Source organism: Somniosus microcephalus, chromosome 19, assembly GCF_052327205.1.
Source record: "Somniosus microcephalus isolate GS21.2 chromosome 19, FLI_Smic_1.0, whole genome shotgun sequence".
Taxonomy (NCBI): domain Eukaryota; kingdom Metazoa; phylum Chordata; class Chondrichthyes; order Squaliformes; family Somniosidae; genus Somniosus; species Somniosus microcephalus.
The window spans coordinates 4,139,871-4,157,627 of record NC_141005.1 but is presented as its reverse complement, the minus strand read 5'-3'; the positions used below and the strand labels follow the sequence as shown (position 1 = coordinate 4,157,627).

At 45.6% G+C, this 17,757-nt stretch overlaps 2 protein-coding genes across 4 annotated transcripts; one reads left to right on the top strand and one right to left on the bottom strand.

Moving 5' to 3' along the window:
• The first annotated feature begins 6 nt into the window (after positions 1 to 6).
• On the top strand, positions 7 to 11,513 carry gtf2h3 (general transcription factor IIH, polypeptide 3). 3 transcript variants are annotated; one of them, XM_086011831.1, is made up of 13 exons: positions 7 to 236; positions 2,194 to 2,273; positions 3,810 to 3,916; positions 4,053 to 4,219; positions 4,345 to 4,407; positions 5,919 to 5,948; positions 6,815 to 6,843; positions 7,263 to 7,337; positions 8,927 to 8,980; positions 9,652 to 9,720; positions 10,754 to 10,889; positions 10,972 to 11,008; positions 11,109 to 11,513. In XM_086011831.1, the coding sequence occupies exons 1-13, from the start codon at positions 227 to 229 to the stop codon at positions 11,194 to 11,196; spliced, it is 945 nt and encodes a 314-aa protein (XP_085867957.1). In that variant the 5' UTR covers positions 7 to 226; the 3' UTR covers positions 11,197 to 11,513. The 3 variants fall into 3 exon arrangements, with proteins under 3 accessions (XP_085867957.1, XP_085867958.1, XP_085867959.1); XM_086011833.1 differs by lacking the exon at positions 7 to 236 and adding an exon at positions 1,220 to 1,704; XM_086011832.1 differs by lacking the exons at positions 4,345 to 4,407; positions 5,919 to 5,948.
• Positions 11,514 to 12,670: 1,157 nt separating this feature from the next.
• On the bottom strand, positions 12,671 to 17,116 carry LOC147103499 (uncharacterized). Its single transcript, XM_086011837.1, has 3 exons — positions 16,774 to 17,116; positions 14,049 to 14,333; positions 12,671 to 13,099 (listed from the first exon to the last, which is right to left on the bottom strand). Exons 1-3 carry the CDS (start codon positions 16,987 to 16,989, stop codon positions 12,974 to 12,976), a joined length of 627 nt encoding a protein of 208 aa, XP_085867963.1. The 5' UTR covers positions 16,990 to 17,116; the 3' UTR covers positions 12,671 to 12,973.
• Between the last annotated feature and the right edge of the window lie 641 nt (positions 17,117 to 17,757).

Genomic DNA, 17,757 nt, shown 5'->3' with positions numbered 1-17,757 from the left:
CCGCCGCAGGGCCGCCCAGCGCCTCCATTTAATGTTCACTCGATATTAATCTGAGGTTTGTTGAACAAGAAGCCCCGAGCGGGAGGATTTGAGCGTCGGCGCTGACCCAGTTCCGGAGGAAACTTTGTTTGGCGGGTTTGCGCTGACGGGGTGGCGCTCACCCGGTCCCATTTCAGTGTGGCGCCCGGGTGACGGTGGCCGGCCGCGACCGCCGGGAATTCAAAACATGGCGGACGGTGAGTGACGGGAGGTCGCGGGCAGGCGGGAGCGGGGAAGCGCTTTCACTGTTGGATGTGAATATGGAAATACCGGTTCCGGCTTTCCACATCCGCACAAAACAATCCGCAATAAAACGGCAAGAAGCGGCTGCGGATTTTCTGAAGCTGAAACAGGCCCGGCCGCCGCAGGGCCGCTCCTGACATTTCACCTCAGCCCGTACCGAAGCGCTTCACAGCCAATGAAGTGCTTTTGAAGTGTAGTCACTGTTGTATTGTAGGAATCACAGCAGCCAATTTGCGCACAGCAAGCCCCCACTATCAGCAATGTGATAATGACCAGATAATCTGTTTTAGTGATGTTTGCGGGATAAATATTGGTCCCAGGACACCGGGGAGAACTCCCCTGCTCCTCTTCGAAATAGTGCCACGGGATCGTTTACATCCACCTGAGAGAGCAGACGGGACCTCGGTTTAACGTCTCATCTGAAAGACGGCACCTCCGACAGTGCAGCGCTCCCTCAGTACTGCCCCTCCGACAGTGCGGCGCTCCCTCAGTACTGCCCCACCGACAGTGCGGCACTCCCTCAGTACTGCCCCTCTGACAGGGCAGCGCTCCCTCAGTACTGCCCCTCCGACAGGGCAGCGCTCCCTCAGTACTGCCCCTCCGACAGTGCGGCGCTCCCTCAGTACTGCCCCTCCGACAGTGCAGCGCTCCCTCAGTACTGCCCCTCCGACAGTGCGGCTCTCCCTCAGTACTGCCTCTCCGACAGTGCAGCGCTTCCTCAGTACCGACCCTCCGACAGCGCGGCGCTCCCTCAGTACTGCCCTCTCCGACAGTGCGACGCTCCCTCAGTACTGCCTCTCCGACAGTGCGGCGCTCCCTCAGTACTGCCTCTCCGACAGTGCGGCGCTCCCTCAGTACTGCCTCTCCGACAGTGCGGCGCTCCCTCAGTACTGACCCTCCGACAGTGCGGCGCTCCCTCGGTACTGCCCCTCCGACAGTACGGCACTCCCTCAGTACTGTCTCTCCGACAGTGCGGCGCTCCCTCAGTACTGATCCTCCGACAGTGTGGCACTCCCTCAGTACTGCACTGGAGTGTCAGCCTGGATTTTGTGCTCGTCTCTGAAGTGTGGCTTGAACCTACGATTTTATGACTCAGAGGGAAGAGTGTTACCCGTTGAGGCAAGGCTGAAGCCTGATTTAGACATAATGTGTAACTAACTAAAGAAACCATAATTCTAAATCATAAAATTGTTTGTGTCAGTTAGAAACGCTATGCCCTGTGGTGCCCACTGGTAGCAGAAGGGCTGAAGATTGGCTTTGCTGAATTCAGTAAAATAGAGTTTGTGTTTAAAAAAAAAACTTATATTTATACACGCCTTTAATGTAGTAAAACATCCCAAGGTGCTTCACAGGAGCGATTATCAAAGAAAATTTGATACTGAGCCAAAGAAGAAACTTTGGGATCGGTGACCAAAACCTTAGGTAGGTTTTAAGGAATGGTCTTAAAGGAGGAGAGAGAGGTGGAGAGGTTTAGGGAGGGAATTCCAGAGTTCAGGGCTCAGGCAGCTGAAGGCACGGCTGCCAATGGTGGGATGAAGGGAGTGGGCAGTTCGCACGAAGCCAGAATTGGAGGAACGCCAAGATCTCGGAGGGTTATATGGTCATCAGACCCAGTTACTTGGATTGAGATTTGCTAATTGGATTTAGGGGCACGTTTTCAATGGGCCTCAGTCTCTGAGAATAGTTTTCATTTGACTCCTCGCACCCCCACCCACACAATAAATATCAGCTGCAAACATCCTTTTTCTTATCATGCATCAGTATTCACTTCTAATAATACCCTGTATTGGTGCCACACTAACATCACACAAGCATGTGGATTGGAAGAACCTCTGTTGCCTTCATAAGACTTGAAATAATCTGCACCAGCAACAGATTAGTGACCTTCTTTTCCTCACTCTTTTTCCACAGATGAGGACATTAGCCTGCTTGTCATAGTGGTGGACGTCAATCCTATTTGGTGGGGCCAGCAGATTCTGAACGAATCCCAGGTAAGCAGACGGTGGAAGGAGTTGGTGTTTCATTCAAATGCAAATTAGATAATATTTCTGTCAGAAAATAATTGTGGGATAGAGTATCTGAGCCGTGACGTGTGGGGAGTGCAGCGTGCTCGGGAGGAACAGGTGACTGTGGAGCCCTGGTTCTCAGAGCTCTCCATCACTGGGGGTTTTCCTTGCCTCATGTCCGGGTCTGTTGTGGACTCATTGATAGAGATTGATCGCTGTGATTAGTCCATTATCATTGTATTTTGCAACTACCAGGATGGGAGAAGGTGAACTAGGGGGACCTGGGTCTTTTTCGTCTAACAACTCCTATGATCTTTTGATGATGTCCTCTAGTTACAAACTCACAGAAGTAGATTTGCCCTGTTTACCTCATCAAAAGCCCTGATTAGATCTCCTCTTAACAATCTCTGTGAGCCCCAGTTTTTCCAGTCTCTCCTCATAGTTAAAGCCTCTCATCCCTGGGATCATCTTGGTGAATCTCAGACCAGCTTTGTTTTTCCTGCATTTTCTGTTTTAATTTCGGATTTGCAGTTTTTCTTATTAGAGAATAGAGACTGTGAACCTTAAATAACCAAAAGAAGTTGCTGTTATTCACTCCTTTTTATTCTTTGCTTCAGCCACCCAGCTCCTCGGCGTTACTGGCTCCTGTGGCTGTCATATAAGCTTGGCATCTGCTAAGATTATTGAGCTGTTTCAATAGTCTTGTTGTAATGATTCCATATTTTGGCTGGAGTTTGATGGAGTAGTTGATTGTGTTGATGTCTGATACAGTGCGAGATTCAGTTATAGTCTGATTTAAACAGTAAACAATGTGGGTAACCTCTGAGTTTTGAGTTCAAATCAAACTCCAATGGAGGGCATGAAAGCGTCTGTCTGCTGGCTGTACAGGTCCCAGGTGAAATGAGTTTGGCCGTCGTAATCCAGTTACAGGTGGGCATGGACCTAGGACACAGAACTGTACCGAATGTTGCACTAATTGGAAATCTCACAGGACGGGACATAGACAAGTGTCCCACTTGTGCAGCTGGGCTGCGTTAATGAGGTTGGTGTTGAGGCAGGTTGTTGGGACAGAGTCGAAGGAACTTTATTCTGCGCCTGGCTGTGCTTTACCTGATGATGGAGTGTTTAATGTTGACATTGGGTGCTAGAGCTGAGAAGGGTTCCACTCCCTGGCACCAACATCTAAAGCAACTGGAACTTTAATTTACTCGTCGGGGGTGGGGAGAGGCTACACCTTCGAGCAATTGATAATGTGTACTGCGGAACTAAATCCATCCTTAAATCAGGTCTGAGGGTCCACATTACAACAGTGACTACACTTCAAAAGTACTTCATTGGCTGTAAAGTGTTTTGGGACGTCCGGTGGTCATGAAAGGCGCTGTAGAAATGCAAGTCTTTTTTTCCCCCACACCTAATCCAATGACAGGTGATGTTGTATATTTTCAGCATTCTCTGAATTGATTCCGCCTTTAAGTGATGTGTTTACACAGTTTATCTGGAAGGGTTTGACGTGTTTTACAGTTCACCCTATCGAAATGTATGGATGCAGTGATGGTGATGGGAAACTCGCATTTAGTCATGAGCCGCAGTAACAGACTCGCGATTGTAGCAAGTCACAGTCAGGAGAGGTAAGGATCTCTGCAAGAGCTCGTCTGCTCCTAGCAGCAAACCAGAGAACCATATTTGTATACTTTACTCACAACTGGTTTCTCCAGGGCTGGAATACTAAATTGCTCTGATGTTTTATTCTTTTTGTTCCTGCAGCCGCTTCCTGTATCCGGCTAAACACTGGAAACCGGGAAGTTTTTCTGAAAACAGTGACATGAGTTCTGCAGAATCTACTTTTTCTGGTAGTAAGGATGGTAAATATGAACTCCTGGCCCTAGGAAATGACATCATCACCGAGGAGGTCAAAGATCTAATGGCAAAGAGTAAGTGTCTTGCTGGACTTTGGCCTCCGATATGCCGACAGCACATGAAATGTGACGACACGTCCTTCTGCCTGGGTGTTGGTGCACGGATGGTGTATGTGACATCTCCCTCTTCTGTGTTGCAGCTGAAGTGAGAGCCCACATGACAGAAACCTTGCTGGCAGGATCCCTGGCAAAGGCACTTTGCTGTATCCTTGCACCAGGAATTACTTCAAAACCTTTTGAGATTTCTTGTGTTAGTTACGTATTGGCCACATTTGCAATATTTTCACTAGTCACCCGCCCATAATTTACAGGTTTTCGCTGGTTACCTAAGGCCGCACAGTATTGGGAAAAGTCCCGCGCAGGCTGCTCACCGGCTTTTCTATTGTAAATACTGCGCCTGCGTGAAAATTTATAGAATCATAGACTAGTTACAGCACAGGAGGAGGCCATTCGGCCCGTCGAGCCCGTGCCGGCTCTCTGCAAGAGCACTTCAGCTAGTCCCACTCCCCCGCTCTTTTCCTTCAGGTACTTATCCAACTCCCTTTTGAATGCCATGATTGAATCTGCCTCCACCACCCTTTCAGGCAGCGCATTCCAGATCCAAACCACTCGCTGTGTAAAAAAGTTTTTCCTCGTGTTGCTTTTGGTTTTTCTGCCAATCACCTTAAAGGGACCGCGCACTAAAAGAAACAGGACGCGCAGAACAAAGCGCAGCTCGCAGGGGACGTTGTTCGTTACCCACCCATCATTTGCAGATTTTCATCAGTTAGCTGCCTATAATTTGCAGGGTGTCATTAGTTACTACCAATAGAGGGGGGAGCAGGAGAAGCCCCAAGGAGGTCTTTAAAATTATGAAAGGTTTTGATAGAGTGGATACAGAGAGAATGTTTCCACTTGTGGGGAAGAGCAAAACTAGAGGTCATCAATATAAGATAGTCGCCAATAAATCCAATAGGGAATTCAGAAGAAACTTCTTTACCCAAAGAATGGTGAGAATGTGGAACTCACTACCACAGGGAGTGGTTGAATCGAATAGTATAGATACATTTAAGGGGAGGCTAGACAAACATATGAGGGAAAAGGGAATAGAGGGTTATGCTGATAGATTTAGATGAGGAAAGACGGGAGGAGGCTCGAGTGGAGCATAAACACCAGCATGGACTGGCTGGGCCGAATGGCCTGTTTCTGGGCCGTATATCCTGTGTAATCCAGGGGAAAATTTGCTGTTTGCTATTTACAGCAAAATTATAAACAGGTTTTCTTTATACAGATTGTGTAAACACTGCACAGCATGAATCTTGCCCCAGAGTTACATTATTTGATTTTATTTCTCCGATAGATACATTGTCACTCTAACTCTAACCAAAAGAGCTCGGATTTGCTGGCGGTCTTTGTTAATTGACAGAACATTATTGGAGAAGTAAAATCGTTTCTTTTGATTGTGTATGTATTTATGATAAAGTTGAAACCTGTTAACACGATTGTACCGATGGAAGTGATTCTTCCATCAGCTTCCTCAAAGAATTCCCTCTGACAACTAACCAGCGTGCTCTGGCGTTGCTCCGTTCCCAGTGAAGTCTGAGCATCAGTTTTCTCGGCTCATTTACTGAACGATGTTGGCTTTTTAATTCTCCATTATCACAAGGAATATTCCTGACCTATTCCTCATTGTCCTGCAACTGTTGATATTTTTTCTTAACATTTCTGAAATAAGATATTCACAAGGTGAATAAGGAGTTAGAAGGTATGTGTGTTTACTGATGTGTAAGTATTGCTTTTCTCCGCTAATAATGACCGACCACGACAAACTCAGATTTAGATAATTCAATGAAAGAAAATCAATGTAACAAATCACAACTGCTTTATGATATCAGCCTAAAACACTTCACTCTTTTCCCCTAATGGAGGAGATGGTGAATTACAGAATCCTGCCAAAAATAGTCAGGACATTTGAAGGCACCTGGATTTGAATGACAGCTGAGGCCTGGGGTTCAAATCCATGGTCACTGAGTGGGAGTTGATCAGACACCTCGAGACCTGCACACTGTTAAAAGATTTGTGAGGGTCGATAGAGAGAAACTATTTCCTCTGGGGGGGGGAGTCCAGAACAAGGGGACAGAACCTTAAAATTAGAGCCAGGCCGTTCAGGGGTGATGTCAGGAAGCACTTCTTCACACAAAGGGTGGTGGAAATCTGGAACTCTTTCCCCCAAAAAGCTGTTGAGGCTGGGGGGTCAATTGAAAATTTCAAGACTGAGATTGATAGATTTTTGTTAGGTAGGGGTATTAAGGGTTATGGAACCAAGACAGGTAAATGGGGTTAAGATACAGATCAGCCGTGATCTAATTGAATGGCGGAACAGGCTCGAGGGGCTGAATGGTCTCCTCCTGTTCCTGTGACATTTCATGTGCAAGTTAATTTTAATTAATGTTCTGTGCAGCGCCTTGGGATGTTTTACTACGTTAAAGACGCTATATAAATACAAGTTGTTGTTGTAAATGAGCAGTGTAACAGGTGCACAGATTTAGGAACAGTACTGAGTTCGTTTTGTAAGTTGCAGCTTAAGGCTTGTTACAAAAAAGTTTTCTTTTTTTTCCCCATAAAATACAGTCGGGCATGAGCTGAAATCCCGTATACTGGTAAGTGTTTTGTAGCTAATGTGTTAAAGTTTGTCAGGTATTTTTTGTAAGGGGTGGAGTGATGCTGTGCTGCCACTGCTAAGGAGCGAGAGGATGGAGGTTTCATTCATCCTTCTCTGATTTCAGCCGTGGAGCGATCGACTTGGGATGTCAACAGCACATCTCCGAGCAGCCAGCCCAAGAGTGGATGTGCGGAGGTCTGGAAGCCGACCGCCTGTCTGCTTGATGGCTGTGGTGTGGGATGGGAATAGAATTAATTGCGGGGGTGCGGGGGAGACTGAGAACAAGTGCCCTTCATTAGAAGCTACATACCCTCCAAAAAATGTTGTGTTTGTTCGCTGTATCTAAACCTTTATCACCTAAAGGTACAATGCAGTGCTGATACCAGTTCAGTTTATAATCACTCGTCTTTCCCACAGGTTATTAAAGCTGCTGAGGATTCTGCTGCTCAATATATGAATTTTATGAATGTTATCTTTGCAGCACAGAAACAGGTAGATTATCTGCATCTTATTGATTCATGTCTACTACTCTTAGACTTTGGACAGGGAAAGAAATCTGAAATTTTAAGAATTTGTGCGGATTGCGAGTAAAAGGGAAGAATTTGCATTTCTAAAGCGCCTTTCACATCCTCGGGACGTCCCAAAGCTCTTTGCAGCCAATTAAGTACTTTTCAAGTGTAGTCACTGTTGTAATGTAGGAAACGCGGCAGCCAATTTGTGCACAGCAAGCTCCCACAAGCAGCAATGTGATAATGACCAGATCATCTGTTATAAATCTGGGATAAATATTGGTCAGACACCGGGGAGAACTCCCCTGCTCTTCGAATAGTGGCTGTGGGATCTTTTACATCCACCTGAGAGAGCAGACGGGGCCTCGGTTCGACGTCTCATCCTAAAGACAACACCTCTGACAGTGCAGCGCCGCCTGGACTCTCAGCCTGGATTATGCGCTCAAGCCTCTGGAGTGGGGCTCAAAGACCTACAACCGTCTGATGCCGAGGCGAGAGTGCTGCCAACTGAGCCACAGCTGACACCAAGTATATAAATAAGATTTGTTTTTGTTACTTACAAAAATTAATTAAACTTTTGGTGATCACTCTGCTCCCCTCCCCTCCCCCGGCGGTGCCTAGGGAAGCAGTAGGAAGTTGCAGTGATGCAGCTCAAACATAAGCTCCCTCAACACAGACTAGCAATCCAGCTAAGAAAGGTGCTGGTCTGTGTAGATCAGTACCACAGTGCCTGGTATATTTACACATCCAGCCCCCAAGGGCAGTTTGCAAGCTCGGTTTTGTAGTTGTTTATTGCAGTTGGAAACATTAGCTTATTTTTTTAACGTTTTAATTCCTGTTTTTAGTTGCCAAACCCTCGTTAATTATGTCCCAGAGATCAGAAAACCCCAGTAAACAGTGAATGACTTCCTGTTTTGGGTGGGGCTTCTCCTGGGTCCCAGTAACAGGTGATTTACACCAGTCTGGGAGTAGACGTTACACCATGCTGATCTTTTTTTATACAATTGACCCGTGTTACTGTAGAGTTTGTACCTCAGACTGTGGAGAGCATTCTTTTGCCAAAGGGAGGTTTGGATGTCATCCCAATGATTCTGAGACACTGGTCGGTGCTGAAGTCACTTTCTCTTTTAGCTTAATAATCTGACCCGACATTTATTGCCCATCCCTAGTTGTCCTTGAGAAGGTGGTGGTGAGCCGCCACCTTGAGCCGCTGCAGTCTGTGCGAGGAAGTTGCTCCCACAGCGCTGTTAAGGAGAGAGTTCCAGGATTTTGACTCCGCGACGATGAAGGAACGGCTGATATATTTCCAAGTCAGGTTGGTGTGTGACTTGGAGTGGTATTTGGAGGTGGTGGTGTTCCCATGCGCCTGCTGCCCTTGTCCTTCTAGGCGGTGGAGGTCGTGGGTTTGGGAGGTGCTGCCGAAGAAGCCTCGGCGAGTTGCTGCAGTACATCCAGTAGGCACTGCAAACATGGTGCACCAGTGGTGGACGGGGGGGCAGTGGATGTTTAGGTTAGTGCATATTCCTGTAATTTTGCAATATGAAATACCTGGTTACTTTCTCTCTTTTTCAGAATATTCTGATTGACGCATGTGTTTTGGACTCTGAATCGGGGCTACTGCAGCAAGTAAGTGATCATGCACATCTCTAGACTTCGCAGCCTGACATAAACACCAAGTAGTCATTTCATTTGTGTACACCTTGGAAAAATCCCTTTCCTCATTTCTGTCAACACTAACTGGTTGAATTATTTAACAGTAGCAGTAAACCAGTTTAGATGCTCTTATGATGGGCATGCAGTGCTGTGTTCTCAAACGGAGCCTCGAGTTCTCACTGCGCTGCTGTCCCCTGTTCAGTGCTGCTGCTTCTCGGAGAGTCTTAGTATTGAAAGGTAAGCGGAGGTCGGTGTCATCGCGCAGGACTCGCCCGTTGTGGATCTCCGCTGCCTTCGGACCCCTGGACCTCACCAGCTTCATGCCGAGCGACTCTTTGGCTCAGTGGTAGCATTCCCGCCTCTCAGTCAGAAGGTCGTGGGTTCGAGCCGCGCTCCAGACAGTCCCGGCGAGTGGAGACCGGAGCTCCGGCTCGGAATTCTGTCCAGCGGGATCCTCTCGTCCGGTGGGTGATGCCCCCGCCCCATTCATCTTATGGGTTGTGGGAGCCCATAAAACTGGATACTGAATGCTGGAATCTAATCTGCCACAGATCAATCGGGAATGCAATAATGCAGTAACTGGGATCAGGGATTTTTAAACCTTTTATTGAATAGTTTTGTTGTGCTTCTGTTTTTGTCTATAGGCTTCTGATATAACCGGAGGATTATATTTAAAAATACCGCAGATGCTGTCGCTCGCACAGTATTTGCTGGTAAGTAAGAGTTACTTAAAAACAGAGTTTGCTTCTTACTGATGTGTTTGGCGGTGCTGTACATGGATGGGTGAGGGGACATCTGTGAGCTTTTTGCTGTTCAAGCCTCCCAACATTGAAAATAAAATACATAAATTGCAAGAATCCGTTGTGACTTTCTCAGGACCATGTGTTTGTGACTCCTCCTCAGATCGGCACCCGATGCCTCTGCTTTGTGTCAACTCCTTCCAGGGGAGATGTTTTGTTTAAAGGCTGTCAGACTGCCACTCGGGGTGGATCCCGAGGAGTAAGGTGGTGTAGTGATGAAAGTCCTGGACTAGTAACCCAGAGGTTGAGAGTTCAAATCCAACCATAGCCAGTTGTGAATTAATTCAATAAACCTGACCCACATTGCACTCACTCAGAGCCATCGGGGTGGGGAGGTAATCGGAAGGTTCAGAGTCCGAGTATTATGTTTGTGCCAATTCATTCAAAGTTGAGGCTGGTTAATGGGCCTGAGTCAGTTTCGCGATGCCTGATGAAAAAATCCTTTGTGTTGTTCTCAGTTGTGTAAGCTCTGGAATTCCCTGCCTAAACCTCTCCGCCTCTCCACCTCTCTCCTCCTTTAAAACCTACTTCTTTGACCAAGCTTTTGGTCACCTGCCCTAATTTCCCCTTATGTGGCTTGGTGTCAAATATTTGTCTCTTAATCCTCCTGTGAAGCGCCTTGGGATGTTTTATTACGGTAAAGGTGCTATATAAATACAAGTAGTTGTTGTGTATCTGCAGCATTTTGTGTGTAATATGATGAACATGGGAACAGGAGGAGACCATTCAGCCCCTCGAGCCTGTTCCGCCATTCTATCAGATCACGGCTGATCAGCACCTCAACTCCATTTACCCGCCTTTGCTCCAGATCCCTTGATTCCCTTACCCAACAAAAATCTATCGACGCAGTGAAGGCTTCATTTTCTCAGCTCTCAAAAGGCTATTTTGTAGGTTCTTGCAGGCTTTTTAAAATGTAATCTTCTAACTGTGTGTTTTTTCCCCCCAGTGGGTGTTTTTGCCAGACCCAGAGCAGAGGTCCCAGCTCGTCCTCCCGCCCCCGGTTCATGTAGACTATAGAGCTGCCTGCTTCTGCCACCGCAATCTGATTGAAATTGGTTACGTGTGTTCTGTCTGCTTATCCAGTGAGTTTCAGTACAGATACTTTTTTTTTTAATTGATTGCCTGGTGATTCGTTTTTAATGATTTTCTCTTTTTAATTGTCAGTATTTTGCAACTTTAGTCCCATCTGCACGACGTGCGAGTGAGTATTGTACAAGGTTCAGTGGCTGAATTATTTTTGAATGCTTGTCTATTATGATTTTATATGATTTGGTGACCGTGGTTTTTTGTTTTAAATCCAGGACTGCTTTCAGAATTGCTCTGCCGCCTGTACTGAAAGCCAAGAAGAAGAAGCTAAAACTCCCGACACTGAACTACTTGACGAGTTGACACCAGTGAAGAGCAATCATTCAGCGAGCCCTTTTGCTATCAGAATCTTTCTCTTTTACCTGCCTCAGGCATCCACTGGAATTAGTGCAATAATCCAGATACTGGTGACAAAACTCCCAATTCTCGCTTCTGCAGCCGATATAAGGGCACGAGGAGTGAGTTCAGACTGGCACAGGATGTTAAACTCTTTATATATTGCGCTGTGGTTGAAATATGCAAAGATTTGGAAACTTTTTTTTACAAGTTTCTTTGACCGATTTGTCGTGTCACTTTTTGTAAATGCTCACGTTGGTTAGAAAATAAACACATGGTACAGATAGCGCTCTGGAAAATCCGTTACTGGAATCAGAAATCTACTACTTCCACATCATGATTCAGAACGACTTCTGTTCCCTGTTTCAGCTCCTTCCCCGGTTTGTTTATGGATTTCCCCCTGTGCCACACAGCAGAGAAGGAGCAGGAATACCACTGCCAGGAGCCTGCTGAGGTTGAGCATTAGCGAGATGCTAAGTGACATGGGATCCTCTCCCTGTCCAGCATCAGTTCCCAGCTGAAACCAGCACGTTGAGGTGTGGGGGAATTGAACCTGGCTCTGTTTGTTTCCTTTTGGGAAATTACCATCTCTTGGTGTTGGGATCCGAAGAGAGAGAATCCTGATCTGCCAGGTGGATTTCATTCGAAGTTCTGGATCCAGGTGCTCAGTGTTGTTCCATTAAATGGGGGATCAGTTTACTGCCGTCATTCACCGTTCACAAGGTGTTGTATCGCAGGTGAGTGTGGAGGAGCTGCCTAATGGAGGCAATGTGTGAACAGCCTCCCGCACACTTCCCAGCCTCCCCTCTATCACTCGGAGAATGGTGACTGGCACAGGAAGAGGGAGGAAAACAATGGGAAAGAGGAAAGATATTAACTGCTGATTTTCAGAATTGGGAATGTCTGCCCCTCACTGAGCTCCTTTAGCACAGGAAAAAAAAGCGTAGACCGGGGAGCAAACCGAGTAGGTGCAGAAAGAAACTGGTTCTAAACTTCCAGTCGGGTATCCGGTCATTTCCTAAACAAACGTGGCATTCATCACGTGACTTTAGTTTGATTATCCAGTGGCGAGTCCCGCTGGATCAGTCCAGATTTTGGATCAGTCTTTGTTCAGTAGAAACCACTGACGAGCCGCAGATGTTGCTACATGCACTCATTTTAGTAGAAAACACCTTACAGTTAAATGTATGATAGCAAAATACTGCGGATTCCGTTGACTCTTATTTCTCTCTCCACAGATGTTGCCTGGCCTGCTGAGTTTTTCCAGCATTTTCTGTTATTACAGTTAAATGTATATTTATTTATCAAATATCTCTGTTCAGTAACCAAAGTAAAGCACTCACAACAATCAAAAAACACTCGCACACTCTGCCTTTGGTCTCGCCATTTTACCAACAAACGCACAAAAACGTTAAAGTAAGGATTGAGTTCACAGGCCCAATGACTGAGTCAATGACTCATTATTTATTTACTAATCAGAAATACAATTAGTCACATCTGGATTCCCAGTTAGCCACGTGTGGCTCGTGGATCACGTATTGAACAACACGGCCTTCGTGTCACAGAAACAGAACCCGGTTATTGTGTCCTGCGAACTTTATTAACCCTTTGGATTTCTGCACAAAAATCAGAAGTGTGAGAAGCCAACAACTTTCAACTCAATCCCAAATTACCATTTTCTTTTTGTACTTTTACATGAAGCAAAAAGGGAGCTTATTTCCGCCAAAAACCCAGTGTTTCTGTATTAAAAATCGAAACCAAAGACGGCAATCCGGAGATCTGGGAGAGAGCTCGCTCTTTTCAGAAGCTTTTTACGTGAGCAGGTGCAGATGTTCTTGGGCACTGTGGCAGTAAAGTGAGCATGTGGTACCTGAAATAATTAACAAAGCTTCATTGAGGGTTATTCCGTTCTCGCCAAAGAGTAAATCTTTCCAGAGCCGTGTGCTTTGCATTTCACGAACCCGTCTTAAAAATGAACGTTTCCATTTTTTTTCCCTTCTGATTAATTGCGGTTGTAGTTAGCTGTCAGTTTGAGATATGTAGCTGCTTTTATTCCATTCTTGACCTTCTCAGGGGCAACTAGAGGATGGGCAGTAATTGCCAGCGACGCCCACATCCCAGAAATGAATAATAAAAAATAAAATCTCATTCTGTTCCAATATAATTTCAGAAACGGCTCGTGTGGGGCTGTAGAGTACAGGATCTTGGCAAGCCCATTATTTTAATCTGAACTGAGGCTGTTGTCTGACCCTACACTGCCTGAGAGAAACGTGGACCGTGTGTTTAAATCCACCCGGCTGCTGAAGGGGCGGTTGAGCGGAGACCAGCTATTTGCACGTACAGTGACGGAGAGGTCGCTGTTCCACAGCTGGTAGCTAGTTACAGAATCCGACGGAATGGTTGCTCTCACAACTGGGGGAAGAGTTTGTAGGTGGCAGGGAAAAGCCAGATCAAGCGAAAAGGTTGATGTGCCAAATAACTGCCTGAATCCATGAGGTTAAAACTAAAGGCTTTTATTAAGCAAGAATCATGGCATCAAATTAACACAGGGCAACCATCATTCATCACCAACCCAGCCCTTATGAGTAAAACCCAGCTCTTATAAATAAGACTCACACCAATCAGGAGGATCCATAAAGGCGGAGCTAGGGAGGAACATTAGTGGTTACACCTGTAAAACATTCCAGACATTAACAAGTACAACAACAGACAATCCAGAACACAGAGTTATTTCATCACAAAGGTGCAAGTGAAAAATAATTCTGTTTGCAAAGCTGCTTGAAGCTACAACGCCAGTTTCTATTTAGATTTACGCTTACCTTTAAGAGTTTGGATTTGGTGTCAGCGACTTCTGACCTGGCATCAGATGGGTACTCACCCAGATGTTCTGTTCTTGTGCCTTTGCTTCCAGCAGGGGCAGAGAGGTTTACGCTGGAGTAAGTTGCCATCAGGTTTTTTTTGGGAGGGCAGTGAGAGTGTGGAGGGGAAGCCCATCTGTTGACTCTGGGAGCCAGTTTTCTTTTCATTAGAAGAGCGAAGTTCTGCCTTTCTTCATCGAGCTGCCTCATTCTGGTTATTTTTTGATGCTCCAGCCTCCTTAAGTTCTAAAATGGAGACCAAATTATCAAGTTAAGCAACTTAATTTCTTGGAGTAACAACAGAAAATGCTGGAAACACTCAGCAGGCCAGGCAGTATTTTGCTATTGTATTATTTTCTAGGAGGATGAGTCTCAGACTCCAGACTTGATTACTCTATGTTATGACTCCAATGATCTCCTTGCTAGCCTCCATAAAATCCAGTTTGTCCAAAACTGCTGCTGCCTGTATCCTATCCCACACCAGCTCCCACTCGCCCATCATTACTCTCCTTGTTGGCCTACATTGGCTCCCAGCCTCCCAGCGCTTGAAATGTAAAATTCTTGTCCTTTAAATCTCCCATGACATCATCCCCTATATAGAACCATAGAATGGTTACAGCACAGCAGGGGGCCATTCGGCCCGTCGAGCCCGTGCCGGCTCTCTGCAAGAGCACTTCAGCTAGTCCCACTCCCCCACCCTTTCTCCGTAGTCCTGCAATTTTTTTTTCTTTCAGGTACTTATCCAACTCCCTTTTGAAAGCCACGATTGAGGTGCTATATAAATGAAAGTTCTCTCTTGCCTGCCCTCCAAAAGTAGTGTGGGTGCAGAGGGTACAAACCAAAGCAGGAAACGCTGCACATACACAGCAGGTGGGTCAGCATCTGTTAGTGAAAGGACAAGTCAACCTTCAGAACTGAAAACTAAGAGATAAGCAAGCGTTTCAGTGAAGTTGGAGAACAAGGGAAGGGGAAGAATCAACATGTTCCAATTGTTGAGAGGGAGTTGGTGGGCCGACTGCTGAATAGAAAAGTGTTGCAGGATATAAAAGACCATCAGTGAGGCAATGGGAAAACAAAAGAACGTGTAAATAGGTTTAAAAGAAAGTGCAAAAACACGAGAGAGGCTGACACAAATGAAAATGTGAGCAAGTGGGGGGAAAGGGGAGATTTGTGCACAAATCTTTGAAGGTGACAGGACAGGTATAGGATTGTGGGCTTTATCAATAGAGGCATAGAGTACAAAAGCAAGGAAGTTATGTGCAACCTTTATAAAACACTGGTTTGGCCCCAGCTGAAGTATTGTGTCCCAGTCTGGACACCACACTTTAGGAAGGAATGTGAAGGCTTTGGAGAGTGCAGAAGAGATTTACTAGAATGGTTCCAGGGATGAGGAATTACAGTTAAATGGAGAAGCTGGGGCTGTTTTGTTCTTAGAACAGAGAAGGTTAAGAGGAGATTTGATAGAGGTGTTCAAAATCATGAAGGGTTTAGATAGAGTAAATAAAGAGAAACTTTCTAATGGCTGAAGGGTCGATAACCAGAGGACACAGATTTAAGCTGCTTGGTAAAAGAACCAGAGGCAACATGAAGAAACATTTTTTTACGCAAGTGGTTAGGATTTGGAACGCGCTGCCTGATAGGGCGGTGGATACAGATTCAATAGTAGCCTTCAAGAGGGAATTGGATAAATACTTGAAGGAGAAACAATTGCACGGGTATGGGGAAAGAGCGGGAGGAGTGGGACTAACTGGATTGTTCTTCAAAAGACTCGATGGGCTGAACGGCTTCCTTCAGTGCTGTACTATTCTAGGATTCTATGAAAAAGCAGAAAAGACAAAACCTGCAAATTAAGGTCTGAAATGAAAATAGGAAATGTGAGCGAACATGAAAGACCCAGGTCCATCGAGTTCACCGTCTACCATCCTGGGAGTCCCATGATCCAACGATAATGGGGTTGCTGACTAATCACAGCGATCAATCTCTATCAATGAGTCCACAACAGACCCAGGCATGAGGCGAGGAAAACCCCCAGTGGTGGAGAGCTTTGGGAACCAGAGGTTCGAAGCAGGGTGACCAATCCCGAAAAAGAATCGGACAAAAAAATCTTACATTTTTACAGCGCCTTTCACAACCTCAGGACATCCCAAAGCGCTTTATAGCCAATGAAGTACTTTTTGAAGTGTAGTCATGTAACGTAGGAAACACGCCTGCCAATTTGTGCACAGCAAGCTCCCACAAACAGTAATGTGATAATGACCAGATAATCTGTTTTAGTGATGTTGGTTGAGGGATAAATATCGGCCCAGGACACCGGGGAGAACTCCCCTGCTCTTCTTCGAAATAGTGGCCTTGGGATCTTTTACATCCACCTGAGAGGGCAGATGGGGTCTCAGTTTAACGTCTCATCCAAAAGACGGCGCCATCGACAGTACAGCACTCCCTCAGCACTGCACTGAGAGAATCCTGATTAACAACTTAAAGATCAAGATTCAAGACCAACATCAAGAGCCCCTCCCCAGTGTAATTTATACTCTGATTAGAAATAAGTGAGATTTAAGAACTCCCCATTTATAGTTATAGAGTTAGCAACACTGCTTTAGTGACTTCCTGAAAATCTGGGCAGTGTAAGAATTATTGGTGTTCATACTAACATCTAAAGCAAATTATAGGAAACAATCAAAGTTACCTCTATCAGGGCCCTCTGGTCCCTAATAAACTGGTTGTGAACAGACTGGGGCGCTGCCATTATATCAGCAACGCAAAGAGAATAGACTGGGTCGTCTGTACATAAGAAGGACAAAGACAGTCGAATGCTGGTTTCTAAATCAGTTGCCGTCCTTGGAACAGGGCACAAAGTACGTTTTAACTCACGATCCATGGGTGCAAAATACTCTCGCGACATCCAAAAGGGAATGGGCAAACTGAAATCCTGCTTCAGTGGGATGGAAGTAAGGGAGCAGGAACTTAGCAACAGGAAATCGGTCAGTTAAAAAGGTGGTTTTAACTGGATTTAACATGCACCGAACCAATTCAGAAGTTTATGTCAATGTGTTAGCATTTTTTATTGGCGTTAAACATTACCCAAAGGATTAACAAGTAACAGCTTGTCCATTTTATTCGCATTGGGAGTTAGGGGAATATCTGCTTTCAAGCCCATCGTCTTGAGGTCAGCATTTTATGGTGAATCTGACAGGTACATTGATCTTTCTTTGTGATGTTCCTCATCTAAGCAACGGAAATAAAAACTGCACAACATCTACTGTTGGATCAAATTATTTGTATATGTTTGTCTTACTGGAGATGATTCCAGTTCATTGAGTATAATAAGCTGTCTGATTCATCACCCTTCTGTCTGGAGCTGACCACAGGTTGAAACAGCTGGTGTTTCTGTTAATGCCCAATGTTCAGGCTCAAGACACAATGGGAGACATGGCAACTCGCTGATGTCATCACAAGGTTCAACCCCTAACAGCGAAATAAACACATTGAGAAAAACACAACTAAAGAAAGTAAGTGATACGAAAGGATGCGATCTGACTACTGGGATTTGCTGTAGGATTAGTGGATTAAATATTAATATAGATTCCCAGCAGCGGCATTGCTCCCAGCTGAGAGCCACACACAGAGTTACACAATAACTGGAGCTTGAAGAATTGTAATGATCTCAGTT

Bases quoted from the DNA above. Each gene is read 5' to 3' on its own strand.
- gtf2h3 (XM_086011831.1), top strand. The intron at 2,274-3,809 runs GTAAGCAGACGG...CGTGTTTTACAG, and splicing joins AGATTCTGAACGAATCCCAG to TTCACCCTATCGAAATGTAT. The intron at 10,890-10,971 runs GTGAGTTTCAGT...TTTAATTGTCAG, and splicing joins GTGTTCTGTCTGCTTATCCA to TATTTTGCAACTTTAGTCCC.
- LOC147103499 (XM_086011837.1), bottom strand. From the start codon at position 16,989: ATGTCGCGAGAGTATTTTGCACCCATGGATCGTGAGTTAAAACGTACT. The intron at 14,334-16,773 runs GTAACTTTGATT...TCTCCATTTTAG, and splicing joins ACCAGAGGGCCCTGATAGAG to AACTTAAGGAGGCTGGAGCA. The intron at 13,100-14,048 runs GTAAGCGTAAAT...TAATTATTTCAG, and splicing joins CCAAATCCAAACTCTTAAAG to GTACCACATGCTCACTTTAC.